At 37.0% G+C, this 27,721-nt stretch overlaps 1 protein-coding gene across 1 annotated transcript in view; it reads right to left on the reverse strand.

Moving 5' to 3' along the window:
- Positions 1-27,721, reverse strand: part of FANCM (FA complementation group M) — an 81,470-nt gene that overhangs the window by 34,771 nt on the left and 18,978 nt on the right. Inside the window, 5 exon segments of the mRNA XM_037016522.2 lie at positions 402-608; positions 14,413-14,597; positions 16,022-16,108; positions 16,594-16,719; positions 17,597-17,729. Of these exon segments, the coding sequence (XP_036872417.2) occupies positions 402-608; positions 14,413-14,597; positions 16,022-16,108; positions 16,594-16,719; positions 17,597-17,729 (738 nt within the window).

The raw sequence follows: 27,721 nt of genomic DNA on the forward strand, positions 1-27,721 counted from the left end.
GTATGAAGTCTGGCACAGTCCTGTTTCCTGTTGCTCTTTCACGATTAGTTGTACTAATTATATTTTCATATCATATGAGGTTTTAGGAGGAAACCTCTGTCTCACCTCTCATGCCGCCATCTTTTACATATTGATTTTTAAATCTAGATGTCTCTATATTTACAGTGAAGTACAAAAAATGTTTCTTTACATGGATAAAATTAAGAAAACGGAATTGGGTCAAATATTTTCCTAATTATGAGAAAAGAATAGTCAGAATACAATACAAAGAGGAAAAAAAAACATCAGCCAGAATTACCTATACCTTGTTTGGACTTTGAACATTAATAGGTTGATATTTGCCTGTAAACTGTACTTCTCAAATTTCAATTATTAAATCATGTTTCTACGAATCTACTTACACGTTCTTCTCGCCCTTCAGCAAGGATAACAACAATTCTGCCCTGACGCCTTCGGCCAGTTCTACCCATTCGTTGTATAAGACGAATTGGACTCTTCTGGGCATCAAAACATATTATAAGATCAACTTCTCCTATATCCAAACCTTCTTCACCAACACAAGTAGAAACCAATGTATTATAACCACCACTACGAAACTGTTTCATTACCTAAAATAAAAATGATTTTAAAGTAAAGATACAAATATAAGAGAATTATAGATCAAAGCATAGTTTTTCCACCTGCCCCAAAATGATGAAATCAGATTTAAAAATGAGCATCCAGGATACTAAAATAGAAAAAGAAGTGACAAAATGGCAATATAAACCAATAGAGATTACGGTAAAATGCAAAGAACATTCCTAATTCCTTTACTTTAATACTGCCTGTGATGGCCAAAAGGGTTTGCTAAGAATTTACACATAAATGCAGAACCCCAGATATTTTCAGTATCACTGAAAGTGGCATAGGGCAGGTAAATGGTCCAGAGCAATTACTGCTACTTAACACATCGTAGACCTAAATTTATTGTTAGATGTATCTAAAATAAGTTTTATTACTCCAAGAATTCATATTTTACCTTTTATAGTACCATTCCAGTGAAGGGTCACAGAATATGCCACCCAAAATATGACCATAGGAGTTTAGGACATGCTGTCCAGAAATGTGCTGCTTTTGTATATTGATCTTTTTGAGCTGTAGGCGCTTGAAAAACAGCAAATGCAGGGAAAGGTTTTCCTGAACTCTCATCAGTCTAAAAGCATATTGTCCAAAAGGAGCTCAACTGTCATAACCTCTGCCCCAGGGAATTTTATCAACTAGGAAAGACTGACTCTTATCATAGGAGAGGAGACTAGAAGTTGGCACCACACTCAGACAAACTTCATCACAAACTAACATATCTTCTGAGGGACCATTCATCTTTCCTAAAAATCAATTACTCTCCCCTAAGAAGCCTATTTCCTCCACCCTTTCCCTGTAAAGATGGTATTTAAATCTGAACTCTAAGCCACCTGGAGAAGATACTCTTCTTTTCCCTGGGTATCTCCCAATTATACCCGAGGAATATATGTTAATAAACTTGTTTTTCTCTTGTTAAGCTGTCTTTTATTTCAGGGGTCTTAGCTAAGAACTCAGAAGGGTAGAAGGAAAATTATTTTTCCACCCTACACCAGGATTTCTCTCTGATTAGTTTAATGAGATTATAGTAGCATGAGAATGAGTTCATGAAAAAGTAAATGAAACATCTGAAAAATTTCCTTAAGCCTTATAAACTCAATTCTCAAACTGCTCTGAGCTTCAGTTCCTCCATATATATCAACATTTCAACTTAGGTCTCTGAATCCAAAAACCTATTATCTTAATCCTTAAACTAGTTCTATTAATAAAAACTTTAAAAGCAGGATAAAAACTATGAACTTATTTTGTTAAGTTCTCTTATAAACCTTTCCAGTAGCACTAGTCAAAGAGCTCTTCTTTCAATAAACTCAAGAATACAGAAAGAAATAACGATTATGATTAAAAATTAAGAATACTCCATTTCTCATTAGAATCTATAATGACATTAAACAAAGGAAAGATGGACCTAATGTTACCTGTAGGTAACTTAATAAACCAGATGTCCTTCTTGCCCAGACCACAGTAGACATATATATATATAAATGTCTTTAATATAAGTAGTTCATAGATTAATAAAGGATGTCAAACAACTTACATTTTAGTTAACATGTATAAACTGTTACTTAGTTGTCTAGGAATAACATTAATTTGCCTGGAGCTTGAAAAGTAAATAAGAACCAGAAGTTATTTACTTAGTCAAATAAAAGAATACATGATTACTTAAATAACTTCTTACAGGATTTATAACACAATAATCTGACCATTTTTTCATTGCCTACCCTTTACCTTAACTCAAATTCCACTCCCTCACTCCTCTCATTCCATAGTCCTCTGACAAAACTCCAACACAGGTTATATCCCACTTTTCACACAGTCTGAGCCTGTGCTCACACAACTGAATGAGGCTGGAGGAAAACACCAACAATGCTGACTGGTTTCACATTTAATTCATAATCGCTCACCTTGAGTTGGCCGTTAGTACTATCTGAAAATCATTTCAAATTTCTCTAATCCATTTACTCTCCCCATTCTTCCAGAAAACTATTTCCTACTCTCTCCCTTTGGTCATCAAACTTCCAACAATTCTTCCCCATTCTCCCTCTCAGCTAATGACGTGACAAAAACTGAGCAAATCACAAAGGACCTCCCACAAGGTATCACTGCCACATGTACCCACGCACCTGTACCTGTGCCTATACCATCCACATTTTTTCCTGTTGTTTGGATAACTATCCATGTTCTTAACTAAGGTCAACCCTTGTGGATCTTATCCCTTTCCCTCTTCTACTCAAAGATCATATTAGCAATTCTCCTCTCTGCTGTATCTTCAGTTTTTCTCTCATTCATGATCATTCCTATCAACACACAATCAAAATATCCCCTAACATCAAACAAACAAAAGCCACTTCTATCTCTGCTCTTCTTTACAGCAAAAAATCTTGAAAGACTTGTATATTTGCTATCTGTAACTCCTCTTCTGCTTTCTTGAAACCACTTCAATCAGGCTGGTCTCCACCATTGCACTGACACTGTTCTTTTCAAGGTCATTGTCTTCTCATCTCTCAATCTAATGATCAACTCCCAATTATCTTATATGACCTACAGGCAGCATTTATACATTTAATCACTTCCTCCTCATTTGGCCCCAGAATACCACACTCTCCTGGTCTTTCTTCCTGCTCTGATTCTGCAGAGAATCATAATCACTGCTCTCTCTCATAACAATGAAGTGCTCCAGGGCTTGGATTTGGACACCTTCTCTATACCCATTCAATCACTTGGTAATTTCATTCAGTCTCATCTGTGTGATGATGATTCCCAAATATATATTTCCATAAACTCTTGAACCAACAAACTCAGGACTTATATATTTAATTGTTTATTTGACATCTCTACTTGATGTTTAAAGCAATCCTATTCAAGTATAAGTACATGAACTGTTTATTGATGTTGACAGTTCAACAACTCTTTATTACTGGCTGAACAAGTACAAAAATTAAGAGTAAGAGTTTAGAAACTTGACCAAGTAATTCTATGTTTATTGGCTATAATAATAAAAGACTTGGACATGAACTTTGTTTTTCATTAATCTTACTTTTCTAATAATTCATTTTTATTATTATGTTCAAACGTATCTCTCTGTGACATATTAAGAGGAAATAAACTGGTCCTCCATTAATTTTAAATGCTCAAAAAATGCTAATCTCATAGGCATGCCAAAGATAACTAGTCCAAAACCAAGTCCCTGATATTTAGTCCCAAACTTACTTTTCCTGCAGTTTTATCCATCTTAGTTAACAGCAGCTTTCAGTTGCTCATGCCAAAAACTGAAGTCAGCCTTCACAATCCACCTCACATCCCACTCTAATTTGTCATAAATCCTGTGACCTTGACCTTCAAAATATATCCAGAATCCAACCATTTCTAACTACCTTCCCTGCTACCACTCTAGTCCAAGTTTTCATCATATTTAGCTTGAATTACTATAAGTCTTCCAATTGGTCTTCCCATGTCCACCCTTAGCCCCATGTAGTCTAATCTTAAAACAGCAACCAGTGAGATTCTTTTAAAATATAAATCAGGTCGCTACCCTCCTATAGTTCAAATTCTTCAAGGGCTCCTTGTCAACTCAGACTAAAAGGGAAAATCATAAAAATGGAAATGACCCAGTAGGCCCTAAAGGATATGGCCCCCCACTTCCTTCTCTGACTTTTCTCCTGTTTCTAAATGAATGAATTACAACTATTTGCACGAAAGCTTATTTCAGAATAAAATTGCTATTATGAAAGCAATTATATTAGGGATAATAAAAAGTGTTGTTACTCTGGTCTACATAAAAATATTGATGGGTTCACGGATAAAGATGGCAACATGAGAAGTGAGGCAGAAATCTTCTCCCAAAACCACATATAAGACAAAAATACAGCAAGCACAACTAATCCTGAAAGAGTGATCAGAAAGAAGAGTGCAATATATAGCTTACACCTGAGGAAAAGAGAACTCACAGAAAAGGGTAAAGTAGCAAAGCTGAAATCCAGAGAGAGAGAGACCCAAGACGTTCCCCCATCCCAGCTCACAGGCAAGAAGAGAAACAGAGTGGAGAGGGAGTAGAAGCCCAGGACTGCTAAATACCCACCCCTGAAGATCTACTTAGGGAGTCTGACCCATATTACATGGTGCTCTGGAGATAAGAGGGGTTGGAAAGCACACAGGCAGAATACTTGGAAAGACTGAGATTCCAGCCACTTACAGAGAACAGGTACCCACAACCAGCCACTCAGGGACAAAAGAAAGATGGGCGTTTTGAAACACTACCCAACAGAGAGGGGTGCTAAAGGGGCAAGGATTACACAGAGCTTGCTGCTCAGGAGAAAGGACAGGTAGACAAAATCGAACCAGCACACTGAGCCCAGCAGGTTGGGAACTTTCAGGAGCTTCACACCCTCCATCCCCCTGGCTGGCAATGCAACCCAAAGGCCCCCACACCACAATACGCAACCTGCCACTCCTTCCTCCCAGCCATTGCTGGTTCGCAAAACCTGCCACCATAATCACATCAGGCCAGCCAGAGGGCAGCTGCACCAAAGGCAGCCACAGGGACCTTATGCAGAAGCTGCCCCCGGTGTGCTCAGCCCGTGGGCCATGGCAATGGAGGCACACACTGCATCTGGAAAGCAAGAAAGAGCTCTTTCCTCCTAGCAGGCACCAGTGCAACTCACCTGAGACCCCTGTCATTGCTCCAGGTGCTGGGAAGTTCCAGAGAGTAGAGCTTCTGGGCACTAGAGGTCACCGCCTACACAGTTATTATTCCATATTATTCAGTAGGAATGTGAAAACGCAAAAGAAACTTATTCAATACAAAAATCCCTCAAACACCAGAAAGAAGGCTCAGTAAGACTGAAATGACCAATCTTCTAAAAAAGATTTCAAAAACAAAAATCATAAACATGCTCATGGAGCTACAGAAAAATATTCAAGATCTGAGGGACAACTTCAGGAAATAGACACTTTGAAAAATATAGTATCTGGAATGAAACAACACAGAGGGATTTAAAAGCAGGTTAGATGAAGTAGAGATGGTCAGTGGAATAGAAATTAGAGAACAGAAATACAAAGAAACTGAGGCACACAGAGAAAAAGGATCTCAAAGAATGAAAGAATAATAAGACAACTCTGTGACCAATCCAAACGGAACAATATTTGAATTATAGGGTTACCAATATAAGAAGAGAGAGAAAAAGGAACAGAAAGTGTCTACCATCACACTTCTCAACAGAAACCTTATAGGCCAGAAGGGAGTGGCATGATATATTTAATACAATGAAACATAAGGGCCTTGAACCAAGAATACTGTACCTGACAAGATTATCATTTAAATTTGAAGGCGGTATTAAAAACAATTTCCAGATAAGCCAAAGCTGAGGGAATTTACCTCCCACAAACCATCCCTACAGTGTATTCTAAAGAGACTACTCTAGACAGAAGTGCTCCTAAGGTTAAATAGTCACCAGAGAAAATAAAACCACAGTAAAGGAAGAAGATCAATTAGTTACGAAGCAAATGCAAAATTAAATCAATTACCCACAAAGTCAGTCAAGGGATACACAAAGAGTACAGAATATGACAACTAACATATAAAGAGCAGAGGAAAAAAAAATGTAGAAAAAAAATAAAGAACCTTTTGATTGTGTTTCTAATAGCATAAGAACTGAGTTTAGTTAGATTCTTCAATACTGAATAAGCTGCCCATGAAACTTTGGTAACCATGAATCTAAAGCCTAAAATGACAGTAACTACATATATATCAATAATCACCATACATGTAAACAGACTGAATGCACCACTCAAAAGACACAGAGTTACAGAATGTATAAAATGCTGCATTTGAGAGACTCATGTCAAACCCAAATACATATATAGACTAAAAGTGAAGGGATGGAAAGAGATATTTCATGCAACTAATATAAAGAAAAAAGCAAAAGTTACAATTATTGTATCAGATAAAATAGACTTCAAAACAAAGAAATTAACAAGAGACTAAGATGGATATTATATAATGATAAAGGGTCAGTCCAACAAGAGGATATAATCATAAATATCTTTGGACCCAACACAGGAGCACCTACATATGTGAAATAAATACTAATAGAATTAAAGGGGGAAACAGAATGCAATGCATTCATTTTAGGAGACTTCAACACACCACTCAATCAAAAGAACACATCAACCACACAGAAAATAAGTAAGGAGACTGAACAACACATTAGAACAGATGGACCGAACAGACATCTATAGAACACTCCACCCAAAAGTAGCAGGATACACATTCTTCTCCAGTGCACACAGAACATTTTACACGACAGATCACATACTAAGAGCCTCACTAAATTCAGAAGGATTGAAATTGTACCAACCAACTTCACAGACCACAAAGACATGAAACTCGAACTAAATTGTGCAAAGAAAATGAAAAGCCCACTACACATGGAGGCTTAACAACATGCTCCTAAATAATAAAGGGATCAATGACCAAATAAAAACAGAGATCAAGCAAAATATGGAGACAAAAGAAGACAACAGCTCAACACCCCAACTTCCGTGGGATGCAGAGAAGGCAGTTATAAGAGGACAGTATATAGCAATACAGGTCTATCTCAAGAAAGAAAAACAATTCCAAATAAACAGTCTAAATTCACAATTAATGAAACTAGAAAGAGAAGACCAAATGACGCCTAAAGTAAGAAGAAGGAGGGGCATAATAAAGATGAGAGCATAAGTAAATAAAATTGAGAAGAATAAAACAATAATTAGAACCAATGAAACAAGGAGCTGGTTCTTTGATAAAATAAACAAAACAGATAAACCTCTAGACAGACTTATCAAGAAAAAAAGAGAGTCTACACACATAAACAGAATCAGAAATGAGAAAGGAAAAATTGCTACAAACACCAATGAAACACAAATAATTATTAGAGAATACTATGAAAAATTATATGCTAACAAATTGGATAATCTAGAAGAAATGGACAACTTTCTAGAAAATACAACCTTCCAAGACTGACCTAGGAATAAACAGAAAATCAGAACAGACCAATTATCAGCAATGAAATTGAATTAGTAATCAAAACACTACCTAAGAACAAAATCCCGGACCACGTTGCTTCACCACTGAATTTTATCAAACATTTAGAAAAGACCTAATACCAACCTCCTTAAAGTTTTCCAAAAAGTAGAAGAGGGAACACTTCCAAATTCATTCTGTGAAGCCAGCATCACTCTAACACCAAAGCCAGGAAAAAACACCACAAAAAAGAGAAAATGATACAACAATATTCCTGCTGACCATACATGCAAAAATACTCAGCAAAACATTAGCAAACTGAATTAAAAAATAGATGAAAAAGATGATCATCCATCATGATCAAGTAGAATTTATTCCAGGGATGCAAAGATGGTACATTTGAAAATCCATCAACATCATATACCACATAACAAAAAGAAGAACAAAAATCACATGATCATCTCAACAGATGTTGACAAAGCATTTGACAAAATTCAACATCCATTCACAACAAAAACTATTAACAAAATTGGTATAGAGAGCAAGTACCTCAACAAAATAATGGCCATATATGACAAACCCACAGCCAACATAATACTGAGCAGCAAGAAGCTGAAAGCTTTTCCTCTAAGATCGGGAACAAGACAAGGATGCCCACTCTCACCACTTTAATTCAACACATAGCACTAGAGGTCCAAGCCACAGCAATCAGACAAAACAAAGAAATAAAAGGCATCCAGATCAGTAAGGAACAAGTTAAACTGTCACAGTTTGCAGATGACATGATATTGTACATAAAATACCCTAAAGAATCCACTCCCAAACTACCAGAACTAACATCTGAATTCAGCAAAGTTTCAGGATACAAAATTAATACACAGAAATCTGTGGCATTCCTATACACTAACGATGGACTAGCAGAAAGAGAAATCAGGAAAACAATTCCATTCACAATTGCATCAAAAAGAATAAAATACCTAGGAATAAACCTAAACAAGGAAGTGAAAGACATATACCTTGAAAACTACAGGACACTCTTAAGAGAAATTAAAGAGCACACAAATAAATGGAAATTCATCCCATACTCTTGGGTAGGAAGAACTGGTATGGTCAAAATGGCCATCCTGGATTAATGATTGTACATTGAGCATTGACCCCCCCTACACTGAATTTTATTGTTGTTAACAACCATTTGATCAATAAATATGAGAGATGCCCTCTCAAAAAAAAAAAAAAAATGGCCATCCTGCCTAAAGCAATCTACAGATTCAGTGAAATCCCTATCAAAATACCAACAGTATTCTTCAACAAACTGGAACAAATAGTTCTAAAATTCATATGGAACCACCAAAGACCCCGAATAGCCAAAGCAATCCCGAGAAGGAAGAATAAAGCAGGGAAAATCTTGCTTCTCAACTTCAAGCTCTACTATAAAGCCACAGTAATCAAGACAATTTCGTACTGGTACAAAAACAGACCCACACACCAGTGGAATAGAATAGAGTCCAGATATTAATCCAAACATATACGACCAATTAATATACGCTCAATTAATATACGATAAAGGAGCCATGGGTATACAATGGGGAAATGACAGCCTCTTTCATCAACCACTTCTGTTGGCAAAACTGGATGGCTACATGTAAGAGAATGAAACTGGATTACTATCTAACTCCATATGCAAAAGTAAACTCAAATTGGATCAAAGACCTGAATGTAAGTCATGAAACCATAAAACTCTTAAAAAAAACATAGGCAAAACTCTTTTGAATATAAACAAGAGCAACTTTTTTATGAACATATCTCCTCGGGCAAGGGAACAAAAGCAAAAATGATTAAGGGGGACTATATCAAACTAAAAAGCTTCTGTACAGCAAAGGACACCATCAGGAGAACAAAAAAGGCATCCTACAGTATGGGAGAATATATTCATAAATGACATACCCAATAAGGGGTTGATATCCAAAATATACAAAGAGCTCACGTACCTCAACAAACAAAAAGCAAATAATCCAATTAAAAAATGGGCAGAGGAGCTGAACAGACACTTCACCAAAGAAGAAATTCAGATAACCAATAGGCACATGAAAAGATGCTCCACATCGCTAATTATCAGGGAAATGCAAATTAAAAACACATTGAGATATCGCTTCACACCAGTTAGGATAGCCAACATCCAAAAGACAAACAACAGCAAACGCTGGCGAGGTTGTGAAGAAAGGGGAACCCTCCTATACTGCTGGTGAGAATGTAAATTAGTTCAACCATTGTGGAAAGCAGCATGTAGGTTCCTCAAAATCTAAAAATAGAAATACCATTTGACCCAGGAATTCCACTCCTAGGAATTTACCCTAAGAAAACAAAATCACAGATTCAAGAAGACCTATACATACACCCCTATGTTTATTGCAGCACTATTTACAATAGCCAAGACACAGAAGCAACCTAAGTGTCCATCAGTAGATGAATGGATAAAGAAGATGTGGTACATACATATGATGGAATATTATTCAGCCAAAAGAAGAAAAAAAATCCTAACGTTTGCAAAAACATGGATGGAGCTAGGCAGTATTATGATCTGTGAAATAAGTCAGGTGGAGAAAGACAAGTACCAAATGATTTCACTCATTTGTAGAGTATAACAACAAAGCAAAACTGAAGGAACAGAGCAGTAGCAGACTCACAGACTCCAAGAAAGGACTAGCAGTTACCAAAGGGAAAGGGGGTTGAGTGAGTGGGTGGGTGTGGAGGCAGGGAGAAAGGGATTAAGGAGTATTATGATCAGCCAGGGAAGGCACAGAGAAGACAAGTAATACGCACAGAGAAGACAAGTAATACTTTATATATAGCATCTTACTACACTGATGGACAGTGACTACAGCAGGGTAGTTGGGGGTACTTTATAATATATATATGTTACTGCTGTCGGTGAATAAAGGACAAAGTCAGTAAACGTGATACCTGACAAACTCAGGAAATAATAATTTTAGTAATAATGAAATTTGTGAGAGATTAGGTTGGGTACTGTCAGTATTTCAAACATGCTTGATCCCCGAGAAAACCAAGATGGCGGCGTGAGTAGAGCAGCGGAAATCTCCTCCCAAAACCATATGTATCTTTGAAAATACAACAAATACAATTAATCCTAAAAGAGAGACCAGAAGACACAGGACAACAGCCAGACCACATCCACACCTGTGAGAATCCAGCATCTTGTGAAGGGGATAAGATACAAGCTGCGGCCTGGCGGGACTCGAGGCCCCTCACCCCAGCTCCCGGCGGGAGGACAGGAGTTGGAGTGGGAGGGAGAGGGAGCCCAGGACTGCTAATCATCCAGCCCTAGCCATCCACACCAAAGCGCAGACACACAGTGCGTGCGTGGGGTGCTGGAAACTAGGGAAACAGGACAGTAAGACCCGTGAGTGGGTCCCTGCAACCGGCACACCCGGGACAAAGAAAAGCAAGTCTTTTCTTTGAAAGTCTTAAAGGGACAGGGACCACACAGCTGGACAGAAGCTCCCTGGGACACTTAGCCCAGCAGCTGTGAATACTGGGGAACTCTGGGTACCTGAACCCCCGAAGTGCAGCTCGGAGGCCCCTCACCGCAATAAACAGCCTCCTGCCTGTTCCCCCTCCAACGCGGCTCCGCCATATTGGAGCAGTAGCCTGAGGCAGGCCATGCCCACAGCAACTGCAGAGCTAAATAAACTCTATAGCGGCCAGGCAAGATCAGAAGCCCTGTCTGCAAGCAGCTGCCCAGCACAAGCCGCTACAGGCCACTGTTCTCCCAGGAGAGGAAGGCCATAAACTGGCAAGAAGGGACTTTTCTTACCCAACACACGTGGCAGCTCCCCACAAATACATCTAGCACCATGAAAAGGCAGAAGAAATTGATACAGACCAAGATCACAGAGGCACACCCTGAAAGGGAGATAGACCTAACCAGTCTTCCTGAAAAAGAATTAAAAATAAAGCTTATAACCATGCTGATGGAGTTGCAGAGAAATATGCAAGAGCTAAGGGATGAAGTCCAGAGGGAGATTACAGATGTCCGGAGGGAGATTACAGAAATGAAACAATCTCTGGAAGGATTTATCAACAGAATGGATAAGATGCAAGAGGCCATTGATGGAATAGAAACCAGAGAACAGGAACACATAGAAGCTGACGCAGAGAGAGATAAAAGGATCTCCAGGAATGAAACAATATTAAGAGAACTGTGTGACCAATCAAAAAGGAACAATATCCGCATTATAGGGGTACCAGAAGAAGAAGAGAGAGAAAAAGGAATAGAAAGAGTATTTGAAGAAATAATTGCTGAAAACTTCCCCAAACTGGGGGAGGAAATAATCGATCAGACCATGGAAGTGTACAGAACTCCCAACAGAAAGGACCCAAGGAGGACAACACCAAGACACATAATAATTAAAATGGCAAAGATCAAGGACAAGGACAGAGTTTTAAAAGCATCTAGAGAGAGGAAAAAGGTCATCTACAAAGGAAAACCCATCACGCTATCATCAGACTTCTCAACGGAAACCTTACAGGCCAGAAGAGAATGGCATGATATACTTAATGCAATGAAAGAGAAGGGCCTTGAACCAAGAAGACTGTATCCAGCACGACTATCATTTAAACATGAAGGAGGGATTAAACAATTCCCAGACAAGCAAAAGTTGAGGGAATTTGCCTCCCACAAACCATGTCTACAGGGTATTTTAGAGGGACTGCTCTAGATGGGAGCACTTCTAAGACTAAATAGAGGTCACCAGAGAAAATAAAATCACAGCAAAGAAAGCAGACCAACCAAATACTATCTAAAGGCAAAAAATAAAATCAACTACCCACAAAAGCAGTTAAAGGAAGCACAAAAGAGCACAGAATAAAACAACCAACATATAAAGAATAGAGGAGGAGGAATAAGAAGGGAGAAAAAAAAGAATGACCAGACAGTGTTTAAAATAGCTCAATAAGTGAGTTAAGTTAGACAGTAAGATACTAAAGAAGCTAACCTTGAACCTTTGGCAACCACAAATCTAAAGCCTGCAATGGCAATAAGTACATATCTTTCAATAATCAACCTAAATGTAAACAGACTGAATGCACCAATCAAAAGACACAGAATAATAGAATGGATAAAAAAGCAAGACCCATCTCTATGCTGCTTACAAGAGACTCACCTCAAACCCAAAGACTATAGGAACAAAGAAAGACTGAAGGAACAAAACAGCAGCAGAATCATAGAACCTAAGAATGGACTAACAGTTACCAAAGGGAAAGGAACTGGGGAGAAAGGGAGGGAAGGGAGGGATAAGGGTAAGGAAAAAGAAAGGGGACATTATGATTAGCATGTATAGTGGTGGGGGGTGGGGCATGGGGAGAGCTGTGCAGCACAGAGAAGACAAGTAGTGAGTGATTCTACAGCATCTGACTACGCTGATGGACAGTACTGTAATGGGGTTTGTCGGGGGGGATTTGGTGAAGGGAGGACCCTAATAAACATAATATTCTTCACGTAATTGTAGATTAATGACAACAAAATTAATTAATTAATTAATTTTTTAAAAACTGTGCTTATTTGAAGTATAAAGTTTTGAAAAGTTAAAAAAAAATGCTTGATCCCCTAGGCAAAAACCCACTTCATTTTTCATTCATTGTTGAGAGTAGTAATAATCACACACTAGATGTCTGAACCTTTCAAGTACTTATAATCAGACTTCAGATAGGTAAAGGTATTATCTTCATATCTTCAGAATCAGGAAAACCTCCTAGATGCTTCCCACCAGATCCAGTCAACTCAAACACCCTTCTGACTGTAGTGAGGAATGGTATAAAAAGTAAATAAAAGGATTCCTCAACTCCTAATGTTGATACAATTAAGAAAGGATCTATCAAAATTAATTAGACATTAAAGACACCTTTTCTGTGGCTACTCAAACGCAGAACTTTATTTTATCTGCAAAAACCTATATACAGTTTATAAAAATCAATAGTCTAAATTTCCCAAAAACACATAATACAGCACTTAGAAAACTTAGTACCTCTTATTCAAAGCATAGGGCTACCTTAAATACCACCATGGTTTCCTCTGACCATATTTTTTAATTAAGATTTTTAAATAACAGAAAAAAGACAATAACTCATTATTTGTTTGGAATAAATAAATAAATTTTCTCAGACTTAAAGAAATTAATAGTAGACATTTACTGAACACTCTACAGTATGATTTCATCTAATGCTTATAAGAACTCTATGATGTTTACAGATAAGGAAACACAAGTAAAGAAATTTGTAAGTAGCAGGACCAGAATTCCAACGTAGGGTAGTAAGAGTCCACAGTTAACCATTACACCTCACCTCACTTTAAAAAACAAGTGTTTTTGTCGAAAGTTTCTGTGATGAATGCCCTTGTACTGTTCACCATGTAAGAATTTATTCACTATGTAAGAATTCGTTCACCATGTAAGAACTTGTTCGTTATGCTTCAGAAGATTGGAGACTGACGAGAATTAGGCTTGAGATGGATTAATGATTGTACATTGAGCATTGACCCCCCTAAACTGAATTTTATTGTTGTTAACAACCATTTGATCAATAAATATGAGAGATGCCCTCTCAAAAAAAAAAAAAAAAACAAGTGTTTTTGATCTTTCAAAATATGCATGTCTTTACTTACATGTTTACTATAAAATTATCTTTAAGAAGTAGCCAATTGACCAATAAGTTAAAACAAAAAGGCATAAGTGCAAGCTAATCAATTTAATTTTAATTTCATCATCTCCAAAAATAATTACCTCCAGTTGCTCCTTCTGAGTAAAACCCTTCATGCTTTTCCCAGAGGCATGGCCAACAAAAGTCATTACTCTAATAACTGGCTGATGCTGTAAAAGCATTTCTGCAATTTCTTGAACACTATCTCGAAATGAAGAGAAGATCATAACTCTGGTCTCATCACGTTTCTTTTCGAAAGTGTTTTGAGCTATATAAATAACAAAAAATACTCTAATTACAACTTTTTAAAAGGCATATAAATAAGAACTAGTTCAAAAGAGAAGTCTGAAACTACAAGCTTATCAATGATAACTCCTTCAAAAAAGTAATATAAGGTATCTTAAACCTTTGCTGGTTCTCCTTCTACCTTCTCTAGTAATTTTAATAATCTTTGCTCCCTACCTCTCACTGGCTATCATAATAAAATCCTCAACAAATCAAATAAAACTTACCTGAATCACTGTTGATCAGTCCTTCAATTCAGGCAAGAGGCCTGTTACTCCCCTTTACTTTCAAAATAGAAGGACAGAAGTGTAGAGCTCCCCCTAATTTAATAAATCTCCCCCTTCTTTTATCTTCACTAAAGGCACTATCTAAATCCAGGCAATACTTTCTGTCCCAAATCTATGATGATTTCAAATTCTCTAATGGTAACTAAAGGACATTCCCTACAGTCCGTCATAACACTGCTCCCAAAGCTCTGTGCTTGGAGGCAGTAGAATGAGTGAAAAAGAACATGATCTCTGAGACTGGACCACTTACCCCCTAGGTGAGGTAGTTTATTTAAACTCTTTAAACTGCAGTTTCATCATATTTTAAATGGATTAGGTGATTAAATTAAATAGTAGATAAAAATATGTAGCTTGCACATAGCAATTGGTTAATAACTGCAAGTTCTATGAGATTCTTCTGTTATTTTTCTTTTAAGTTTGCTTGGACTTTGACATTTCTTCTTTCTTCTAATTTATATCAATCATCATGTGTATGCTAGGGACTACACTAAATTAAACATTTTATATGTAACTCATTTAGCCTTTATAACAATACCAAGGACTAAATGACTTAACACATATAAAGTTAATACACAAGGAAAAACAAGCAACAGCTGTTGCAAGTTCATTACACTACTCCAGTTACACTGGTTTGTTTACTGATCCTTAATCATACCAAGCACCCTACTGCCTCAGGGCCTTTGAGTTTACTAGTATTCTCTCTGTCTGGTATAAATCTCCCCTAGAAATCACAAGGCTTGCTCCCTTACTTCCATCATATAACAGCTCAAACATCACCCTCAAACATCCTTCCCTAATACCCTATTTAAAATAGCATTCATAACTATCTCTTTATCTGCTTTACTTTTCCCTACCATTATATTCTATATTCTTTTACTGTCTTGCCTGCTTGCCTTACACTGCCCTTAACATTTTTTCCCATTTAATACCTTACTCTTAACATTCCCATGACTTTCCTTGTCCTTATCCTCCCAAAATTTCTGTTTTTTAATAATTACACAGAGTAATTAAAAGCCCACCTTCTCCATGAAAATTGTTAGCACAAACTAATGAATCACTTTTAGTTCTTTCAATAACTTTGTCTTTGAAACTTATAGCCCTGAAGCTAAATATGACCTACCATTCCATGACTTGAAATGTTCAACTATGACTTCTTCTAACTTCTTTAATTTTGGATGACTATAGAAAAATTTTTTTTCTTTATCTTCTGCAAAAAAAAAGCTATATTATTCCATAGTCAATCACATTAATGTACTGCAATTGTCCTTTTCAAAATGGATTTGTTAAAACTTATTTTTTTTTATTGAAACAGTAAGTAACATCTGGTAGCACATACCCCTCACTATAAAATAGATATTTGAATTTTCATAAAACTTTCATTCTGAGGAAGAATACAAACAGGAATCAGCAGCAAAGTAGAAGGGACAAAATATGTATTTAGTTAAGCTATAAATCAGTTTTTGGTAGTTCTGAGAATTTTCACTACTAGTAACATCTGTTACACATTTAAAGTTTATAAACTGTTTAAATATATTTTTTTCCTAACTTAAAGAATTAAATCTTTAAGTACTTAACATGTCTGTTGCTAGAGAAATATAATTACAGAGAAACATGTAAATTAATATGGCAAAATCTCAAAATTAACCTTAATGAAGAGAAACAATGTAAAATTTTTTAAAAGAAAAAACAGACCTTTTTGGATAGTAGAAAAGCCACTTGCTGAAGTATTCTGTGTATGTGTAAACATGCACTCTAGACGATTATAGAGTTTCATGAAGTCCTCATTTCGGCTAAGTTCATTTTTTGTGCAAGTCATGCCTTCAGATACCGAGAAAATACTTTCCAAATAAATAAACTCAGCAGGAAAATTAATAAGATTTATTTAAAAGAAATTAAACTTTACCAATGAATGAAAGTTTTGAAAGTTCTGAAATTTAAACATTAAAACCAGCAATTTTTCCAGCTACACATTCACATATGTATTAATGAATGGGATGCTTTTCCAGCAATTTATCAAAAACAAAGAAACACAGCCATTTGCTAAATAACTTTTTCATCACTTTTTAAAATAAAGCATTTTTTATCCGTGGATGTTTTATTGCCCTTGTCTAGCTTGGATTAATACTTAGTCTAGAGGCACACACCTGATCATCTACATTTGCCCTCTTACAGCACTAAACTATGTTTTCTACCTTTATCTTGCATCTACCTACCACTTCAGCATTTTATTAAAAATAATAATAATAATAATAATAATAATAATAAGGGAGAAATGTGGGATTCACATATAAATCAAGTATAAAAATCAAACGAATATTCATATTTGACCTGATTGTTTATAGTTCATAATGCGTGATCAAAACCTAAAGTTTCTCTGATGACTGCCTTTGCACTCTTCACCATGTAAGAACTTATTCACTATGTAAGAACTTGTTCACCATGTAAGAACTTGTTCGTTATGCTTCAGAAAATTGGAGACTGTTGAGAATTAGGCTTGGGGTTGATTAATGATTGTGCATTGAGTCCCCTATACAGAATTTTATTGTTGTTAACAACCATTTGATCAATAAATATGAGAGATGCCTTCTCAAAAAAAAAATAATAATAAAGCATTTTTAAGTAACCAAAACTGTTCAATATCTGTAACCAAAATAATGCATGTCATTATTTCTTTAAATAATTTCATATAATTTACCTTTAGTTCCATCCATAATTCCACAAAGGAAGAAATATAATGATCTCATTCCCATTTGCTGCAATAATTCATAACCATGAAATAGACTAATACAAATAGCAAACTCTCTCTCGATTATGCCTTGTTGCATTCCCTAAAAAAACAAGCATATGTCAAATTTAACCAGAGAAGGAAATTAAGGTACATTTTCCATGTAGAACTTACTGGTTCTATGGCATACAATAGGATCTTGTTATGGAAAGGTGCCAATGCATTTTCCTTATAAAATCAGCCCCTTGATATTCTTTTAATTCAACAGAAAACTTACATTTTAAAGAGAAAAAGTGGTGTAAAGAGGACTATTTCTCTTATACCATTCCTCTTCATAGGTAAACTATTAGCAGTGCATAGATTCATTTGTTCTTTCAACTATTTAATAAGCGCCTACTATATGTTAAGCACTGAACTAGATACTGGGATACAGTGGAAAATAAGTCAAATATTAGCTTATCCTAACAAACATTACTGTCATCTGGAGAAATGTTTAATCAGAAAAAAACAGAACATTTAACACCAAGCATACATGCCATACAACATCTTAACACTGAGCACCAGACACTACCCTAAGCACATTACTTGTACAAACTGATTTAATCTTAACACCTAAGAGGCAGATACTATTGGTATGCCCATTTTACAGAATGGAAGCTGTATAGCCAGTAAAGCCAGAACTCAGGAAATATGCCGAGTCCTAGTGCTTTTAACCACTACTTGTAAGGAAAACTGAAATGACACATTCTTTTTATGGGAGCATACAGCACATATATTTATATAATAGGACAGTTCTTGTAAAAAAGTATTGAGAATATATTTTAATTATTTTCCTTTCTTCAAGATGAATACTATTATTGTCTAACTTACCTTTTTAGTAGCATTTACATCAGTGATAGACATTTTAAATGTTTCCAGAAACTAGAATCAATGCCCTAAAATGGCACCCTAATTACCTGAAAGGGTAAAACCACCTCTCTGTAAAATATAAACTCTTATTAGCAAGATCAAGTTCAGCAGGTTTAGATTTACTATTTAAAGTTTCAATGAGCCTTTAACTCCTGCCAGAAATTAAAACACATTTTATAAAAGTTTACTGTGATATACCACAATTTCACAGAAAAGCTGCCTTGGTGGTTCCCATGACACTAGAGAACAAAGCCCAACTTTCTTCGTGTAACATTTAAAGCTACTCTCAAGTTGTCACAACCCAGATTAACTTACAACTGACTTCCTCAAACCTTCACCTCAGCCAGATTGGCTTGCTCACTGTCCCCTTCACAACTTTGTTCAATTTCCTCTATATTTCGCACACACATTCTCTTTCAGATTGAAAGAATAACTCAGTGCCCTTTCGTGCTTATGAGCATCTCTTCTGACTTTGACTTTAGCTTGATGTTATGTTCCTATCCATCTATTTCTTCCTAGGGAGATTGGAAAAATGTTCACTGAGATGCTTCTCCAATCTCTGATATCAAGTTAAGACTAAATGCTCAGGGTCTAAATGTCACACCTTCACAGGGCACTTTGACTTATAACACAAAATGAACTAAAATATCAATTTTTTATTAAAAGTTAGAAGATAAACTTGATTCAAATCATTAAAGTGTATTCTTTTTTCTAACTTTCAAGATATTTGTATTGCACTATGCCAAGTACACTAAATATTTGTAAAGATTATTTCCATTAGTAATAGCATTTGAGTATTCTATTAACTGAGTACAAGTTAAGCTGCTCTAACAAAAGGACTCAAAATACTGTGTTCACGGAGGATTAAAGATGGCAGTGTGAGAGGAGAAACAGAGGCTTCCTCCTAAAATTGGATACAACTAGAAAATATAGTTGGCACAACTAATCCTGAGAGAGCAACAGGAAAGAGGATGGTGCCAGACTGCACACACCTGGAGAAAAGAGCAGACCTCACCAAATGGCGTAACCTACCAGAGCTGTGGCTCAGCGGGACCACAGCCCTTTCCCCATCTCAGCTCACTAGAGGGAGGAAGAGAAACGGAGCAGGGAGGGAGTGGAAGGCTTGGGACTGCTGAATACCTAGCTCCAGGGATCTGCGCTGGGAGCACAAACCTACATTTCATGGTGCTTTCATCATACTCTTCTCATTATGGGGTTGGAAAGCTGGGACAGGCAGAGTTCCTAGGGAGACCTGGGAGTCCAGCCACTTGTGGAAAGCATGGGTCCATATCCGGCTGCTTTGGGACAAAATCTTATATCTGTGGGCTCGGCCCACTGGTTCAGGCAATGGAAACAGGCACAGCAACTGGGAAGCAGGGAACAGCTCTTTCCTCCCGCCAGGCACCAATACTGCTCCCCGGCAATCCCTGACATTTCTTCAGTGGCTGAGCAGCTCCAGATTAGAGCTTCTGGACACTAGACAGTGCAATACACAAATACGAAACAGCAAAGGAACCTGGTCCAGAGTAAAATTATTAATACAACTCCCAAGAAAGTTTTAAATGATATGGACCTCATGACTCCTACTGAAAGGGAGTTCAAAATAAAAATCATCAACATGCTAATGAAGGTACAGAGAGACATCCAAGAACTCAGGAATGAATTCAGGTCAGAGATCCAATCGTTGAAGAGCACGATGGAGGTTATTAAAAGCAGATTGGATAAGGTGGAGGAGACAATAAATGAAATAGAAACTAGAGAAGAGGAATACAAAGAAGCTGCGGCACAGAGAGAAAAAGGATCGCTAAGAATGAAAGAACATTGAGAGAACTGTGTGATCAATCCAAACGGAACAATATTCTCATTATGGGGATGCCAGAAGAAGAAGAGAGAGAGATAGGGATAGAAAGTGTCTTGGAGGAGGAACTTGCTGAAAACTTCCCTAATCTGGGGAAGGAGATAGTCTCTCAGGCCATGGAGATCCACAGATCAACCAATACAAGGGACCCAAGGAAGAAAACACCAAGACACATAGTAGTTAAAATGGAAAAGATCAAGGATAAGGACAGACTGTTAAAAGCAGCCAGAGACAGAACTAAGATCACATACAAAGGAAAGCCCATCAGGCTAACATCAGACTTCTCAGCAGAAACGTTACAGGCCAGAAGGGAGTGGCATGATGTATTTAATGTAATGAAGCAAAAGGGCCTGGAACGAAGATGACTTTATCTGGCAAGATTATCACTTAAATTTGAAGGAGAGATTAAACAATTTCCAGATAAGCAAAATCTGAGAGGATGTACCTCCCACAAACCATCTCTACAATATATTTTGGAGAGACTGCTATAGATGGAAGTGTTCCTAAGGTTGAATAGCTGTCACCAGAGGTAATAAAACCATAGTAAAGAAAGTAGAACAGCTAATTATGAAGTTAATGCAAAATTAAATTAACTATACCCAAAGTCAATCAAGGGATAGACAAAAAGTACAGAATATGATACCTAATACATGAAGAATGGAGGAGGAAGAAAAAGGAGGAGAAACAGAAAAGAACCTTTAGATTGTCTTCGTAACAGCATACTAAGTGAGTTAAGTTAGACTCCCAGATAGTAAGGAAATTAACCTTGAACCTTTGGTAACCATGAATCTAAAGACTGCAATGGCAATAAGTACATACTTATCGATGATCACCCTAAAAGTAAATGAACTAAAAACACCAATCAAAACACATAGAGTAACAAAATGGATAAAAAAACAAGACCCATCTATATGCTACTTACAAGAGACTGATCTCAAACCCAAAGACACGCACAGACAAAAGGCAAGGGATGGAAAAAAGATATTTCATGCAAACAACAGGAAGAAAAAAGCAGGTGCTACAGTACTAGTATCAGACAAAATAGACTTCAAAACAAAGAAAGTCACAAGAGATAAAGAAGCACATTAAATAATGATAAAGGGCTCAGTCCAACAAGAGGATATAACTATTATAAATATATATGCACCCAACACAGGAGCACCAGCATATGTGAAACAAATACTAACAAAACTAAAGGAGGAAATAGAATGCAATGCATTCATTTTAGGAGACTTCAACACACCATTCACCCCAAAGGACAGATCCACCAGAGAGAAAATAAGTAAGGACACAGAGGCACTGACCAGCACACTACAACAGATGGACTTAATAGACATCTATGGAACTCTACACCCAAAAGCAACAGGATACACAGTCTTCTCAAGTGCACATGGAACATTCTCCAGAATAGACCACATACTAGGAGACAAAAAGAGCCTCAGTAAATTCAAAAAGATTTAAATTCTACCAACCAACTTTTCAGGCCACAAAGGTATAAAACTAGAAATAAATTGTACAAAGAAAGCAAAAAGGCCCACAAACACACTGGAGCTTAACAACATGCTCCTAAATAATCAATGGATCAATGACCAAATTAGAGATCAAGCAATATATGGAAACAAATGACAAACACAACAAGAAAAAGCCCCAACTTCAGTGGGACACAGCAAAAGCAGTCTTAAGAGAAAAGCATATAGCAATGCAGGCATATTTAAAAAAGGAAGAACAAACCCAAATGAATACTCTAACGTCACAATTATCGAAATAGGAAAAAGAAGAACAAATGAAGCCTAAACTCAGCAGAAGGAGGGACATAATAAAGATCAGAGAAGAAATAACTAAGATTGAGAAGAATAAAACAATAGAAAAAAACCAATGAAACCAAGAGCTGGTTCTTTGAGAAAATAAACAAAATAGATAAGCCTCTAGCCAGACTTATAAAGAGAAAAAGAGAATCAACACGCATCAACAGAATCAGAAATGAGAAAGGAAAAATCATGATGGACCCCACAGAAATAAAAAGAACTATTAGAGAATACGATGAAAACCTATATGCTAACAAGCTGGAAAACCTAGAAGAAATGGACAACTTCCTAGAAAAATACAACCTTCCAAGAATGACGAATGAAGAAACAGAAAATCTAAACAAACGAATTAGAAGCAACGAAATTGAAGTGGTAATCAAAAAACTACCCAAGAACAAAAACCCCCGGGACAGATGGATTTACCTCGGAATATTATCAGACATGCAGAGAGGACATAATACACATTCTCCTTAAAGTTTTCCAAAAAATAGAAGAGGAGGGAATACTCCCAAACTCATTCTATGAAGCCAACATCACCCTAATACCAAAACCAAGCAAAGACCCCCACCAAAAAAGAAAATTACAGACCAATATCCCTGATGAATGTAGATGCAAAAATACTTAATAAAATATTAGCAAACTGAATTCAAAAGTATATCAAAAGGATCATACACCAAGACCAAATGGGATTCATCTCAGGGATGCAAGGATGGTACAACATTCAAAAATCCATCAACATCATCCACCACATCAACAAAAAGAAAGACAAAAACCACATGATCATCTCCATAGATGCTGAAAAAGCATTTGACAAAATTCAACATCCATTCATGATAAAAACTCTCAGCAAAATGGGAATAGAGGGCAAGTACCTCAACATAATAAAGGCCATATATGATAAACCCACAGCCAACATTATACTGAACAGCGAGAAGATGAAAGCTTTTCCTCTGAGATCGGGAACTAGACTGGGATACCCACTCTCCCCACTGCTATTTAACATAGTACTGGAGGTCCTAGCCATGGCAATCAGACAAAACAAAGAAAAACAAGGAATCCAGATTGGTAAAGAAGAAGTTAAACTGTCATTATTTGCAGATGACATGATATTGTACATAAAAAACCCTAAAGACTCCACTCCAAAACTACTAGAACTGGTATCGGAATACAGCAAAGTTGCAGGATACAAAATTAACACACAGAAATCTGTAGCTTTCCTATACACTAACAATGAACCAATAGAAAGAGAAATCAGGACAACAATTCCACTCACAATTGCATCAAAAAGAATAAAATACCTAGGAATAAACCTAACCAAAGAAGTGAATGACCTATAGCCTGAAAACTACAAGTCACTCTTAAGAGAAATTAAAGGGGACACTAACAAATGGAAACTCATCCCATGCTCGTGGCTAGGAAGAATCAATATCGTCGAAATGGCCATCCTGCCCAAAGCAATATACAGATTTGATGCAATCCCTATCAAATTACCAGCAACATTCTTCAATGAACTGGAACAAATAATTCAAAAATTCATATGGAAACACCAAAGACCCCGAATAGCCAAAGCAATCCTGAGAAAGAAGAATAAAGTAGGGGGATCACACTCCCCAACTTCAAGCTCTACTATACAGCCATAATAATCAAGACAATTTGGTACTGGCACAAGAACAGAGCCACAGACTAGTGGAACAGACTAGAGACTCCAGACATTAACCCAAACATATATGGTCAATTAATATTTGATAAAGGAGCCATGGACATACAATGGCGAAATGACAGTCTCTTCAACAGATGATGCGTGCAAAACTGGACAGCTACATGTAGGAGAATGAAACTGGACCATTGTCTAACCCCATATACAAAAGTAAATTCAAAATGGATCAAAGACCTGAATGTAAGTCATGAAACCATTAAACTCGTGCAAGAAAACATAGGCAAAAACCTCTTAGACAGAAACATAAGTGACCTCTTCTTGAACATATCTCCCCGGGCAAGGAAAACAACAGGAAAAATGAACAAGGGGAACTATATTAAGCTGAAAAGCTTCTGTACAGCAAAAGACACCATCAATAGAACAAAAAAGAACCATACAGTTTGGGAGAATACATTTGTAAATGACAGATCTGATAAAGGCTTGACGTCCAAAATATATAAAGAGCTCACATGCCTCAACAAACAAAAATCAAATAATCCAATTAAAAAAATAGGCAGAGGAACTGAACAGACAGTTCTCCAAAAAAGAAATACAGATGGCCAACAGACACATGAAAAGATGCTCCACATTGCTAATTATCAGAGAAATGCAAATTAAAACTACAGTGAGGTATCACCTCACACCAGTAAATATGGCTGCCTTCCAAAAGACAAACAACAACAAATGTTGGCAAGGCTGTGGAGAAAGGGGAACCTTCCTACACTGCTGGTGGGAATGTAAATTAGTTGAACCATTGTGGAAAGCAGTATGGAGGCTCATCAAAATACTCAAAACAGACTTATCATTTGACCCAGGAATTCCACTCCTAGGAATTTACCCTAAGAACGCAGCAATCAAGTTTGAAAAAGACAGATGCACCCCTATGTTTATCACAGCACTATTTACAATAGCCAAGAATTGGAAGCAACCTAAATGTCCATCGGTAGATGAATGGATAAAGAAGATGTGGTACATATACACAATGGAATACTACTCAGCCATAAGAAGACGGCAAATCCTACCATTTGCAGCAACATGGATGGACCTGGAGGGTATTATGCTCAGTGAAATAAGACAAGCGGAGAAAGAGAAATACCAAATGATTTCCCTCATCTGTGGAGTATAAGAACAAAGGAAAAACTGAAGGAACAAAACAGCAGCGGAATCACAGAACCTAAGAATGGACAAACAGGTACGAAAGGGAAAGGGACTGGGGAGGATGAGTGGGATAAGGTGGGGTGGAAGAAAAAGAGGCGTATTAAGATTAGCATGCATGGGGCGGTGGGAGAAAGGGGAGGGCTGTACAAGACAGAGAAGACAAGTAGTGATTCTACAACATTTTGCTATGCTGATGAACAGTGACTATAAAGGGGTTTATAGGGGGGACCTGGTATACGGGAGAGCCTAGTAAACATAATACTCTGCATGTAAGTGTAGATTAAAGACAAAAAAAAGAAAGAAAGAAAGAGAAGGTGGTTACTTCCTGATAGGATAAAACTAACTGTAAATCAATGATTAATGCATGCTTTAAATATCCTTAATGTTGATCACTTAAAGGGTGTCAGATGATCAGCTATGGATGTACACTTTTCTGATAATATTCCTTTCTCTTAAAAAAAAAAAGCAGTTCCTCTGTGATGACCTTCAATGAGTCCTACACAATGGTATAAAGGGCATATCAAAGTGTGGGCAAGGGGCCTGTTTGTGTTTATACAGAGGATCAAAGCCTAATTTGGCTACCCAGAAAATGAACTAAGATACGATATGAAGAAGAACTTCCAAAATCAGCACTCTCTGGAAGACTCATACCAGAAGATGATCATCAAAAACCTCAAGAAAGATCCAGGCGATGCTGCAATTGTAGCTGCATTCATCCCACTGGTTTCTGGACTTGCCATTGGAATGAAGAAGGAGATATCTAAGCTGGCCTGTGCATACAGTAAAACAACAAATTTGACTGGATCTATACTGTTGGAACTCAACCAAGAATTAGGAGAAGTGCAAATTGTAGCACTCCAAAATCTTACAACTACGGACTATCTACTTTTAAAAGAACACATGGGATGTGAACAGTTCCCAGGACTGGGTTGTTTTAATTTGTCTGATTTCTCTCAGACTGTTCAAGTATAGTTGGACAATATCCATTATATCATAGACAAATTTTCACAAATGCCTAGGGTGTCTAACTGGTTTTCTTGGCATCACTGGAGATAGCTGGTAATTATAGATCTGCTTTGGTTATGTAACTGTATTCCTATTATGTTAATGTGTGTGCGCAATTTACTTAGTAGTTTAAAACCTATACATGCTTAAGTTACTCTACAAGAAGATATGTCAAAGAAATAATCAATCTTCCCATGTTTTCTTCTGTCTGCTACCTCTATAGCTTTTCTTCTTCCTTCCTAATTACAACCCTTAAATAGAATTCGTGCCTCATATAGAATTCACCAAGTATCATAACTCCTCCAAGTGGTAAAGATACCTCAAGGCAAATGCTGGGCATAGAAGCCACAGGGCATAAATCTGCAAAGAAGTAAAAAGCTAACCTTTTCTAACAATATTGCTCCTCTCTCACTTACCAACTTTACATTTCCCTGTATCACCCCGGAAGATGACTGGTTAGCCAGAGACGAGTAAGATTCCTCAAAGGAGGAACAACCTAAGACAGGCACAGTCGCAGGGGGGTCATCAGGTGAGAAATTGGGGATCAACAGAGATGAGGCTTAGAACCTCACCCCCCCTGTTTTGAGAGAAATCTTCTGCATCTGTGGATGTTTTGTTGCCCTTGTCTAGCTTGGATTAATACTTAGTCTATAGGCACACACCTGATCATCTACATTTGCCCTCTTACAGCACTAAACTATGTTTTCTACCTTTATCTTGCATCTACCTACCACTTCAGCATTTTATTAAAAATAATAATAATAATAATAATAATAAGGGAGAAATGTGGGATTCACATATAAATCAAGTATAAAAATCAAATGAATATTCATGTTTGACCTGATTGTTTATAGTTCATAATGCGTGATCAAAACCGAAAGTTTCTGTGATGACTGCCCTTGCACTGTTCACCATGTAAGAACTTATTCACTATGTAAGAATTTGTTCACCATGTAAGAACTTGTTCGTTATGCTTCAGAAGATTGGAGACTGACGAGAATTAGGCTTGGGGTTGATTAATGATTGTGCATTGAGTCCCCTATACAGAATTTTATTGTTGTTAACAACCATTTGATCAATAAATATGAGAGATGCCCTCTAAAAAAAAAAAAAAAAGAAACAGAGCTCTATTCTAGAAAGCTTTGGAGTGATGGATTCTAGATCTTCACAAGGCTCAGGTGTATTTTTTCCCTTGGATTGTTTCCTTCCAATAAAGCCCTGTTTTTAAAAAAATTAAAAAATTCAGATTTCTGATTGCTAACTATTCTCCCCTAGTCAAACTCTTCTTTTTAGTATGTTTGCTCTGTCCCTGACTCCTGATATTCAGCTTTGAAAACAGAGAAAAACCTTATTCTGAAGGAAGGAAAAATAAAATGCCTACGAATGACCTTTCCAACTCATAATTCTGCCGCCAAACAGAGGATGACCAAGTGGTCTACATGCACGTCTTTCTCCCCAGTCCATGGAAATCAGAGCCTGTCCAACCTCCACTAAAATACAACCAAACCTAGTCAAGAACAACTTCAGCACTAAATTAGGAAATGGGAACAATGGAGGAAACATTAGAAGCCTTAGTTCAGGTCCTGCCATCCAGAGGAGGAAATTAACGCCCAAGCAGAGCAGTACCAAGATCCAGGAATAAATGAAGTAGATTCGACCCAACA

This window comes from Manis javanica, chromosome 8 (assembly GCF_040802235.1).
Source record: "Manis javanica isolate MJ-LG chromosome 8, MJ_LKY, whole genome shotgun sequence".
NCBI lineage: Eukaryota > Metazoa > Chordata > Mammalia > Pholidota > Manidae > Manis > Manis javanica.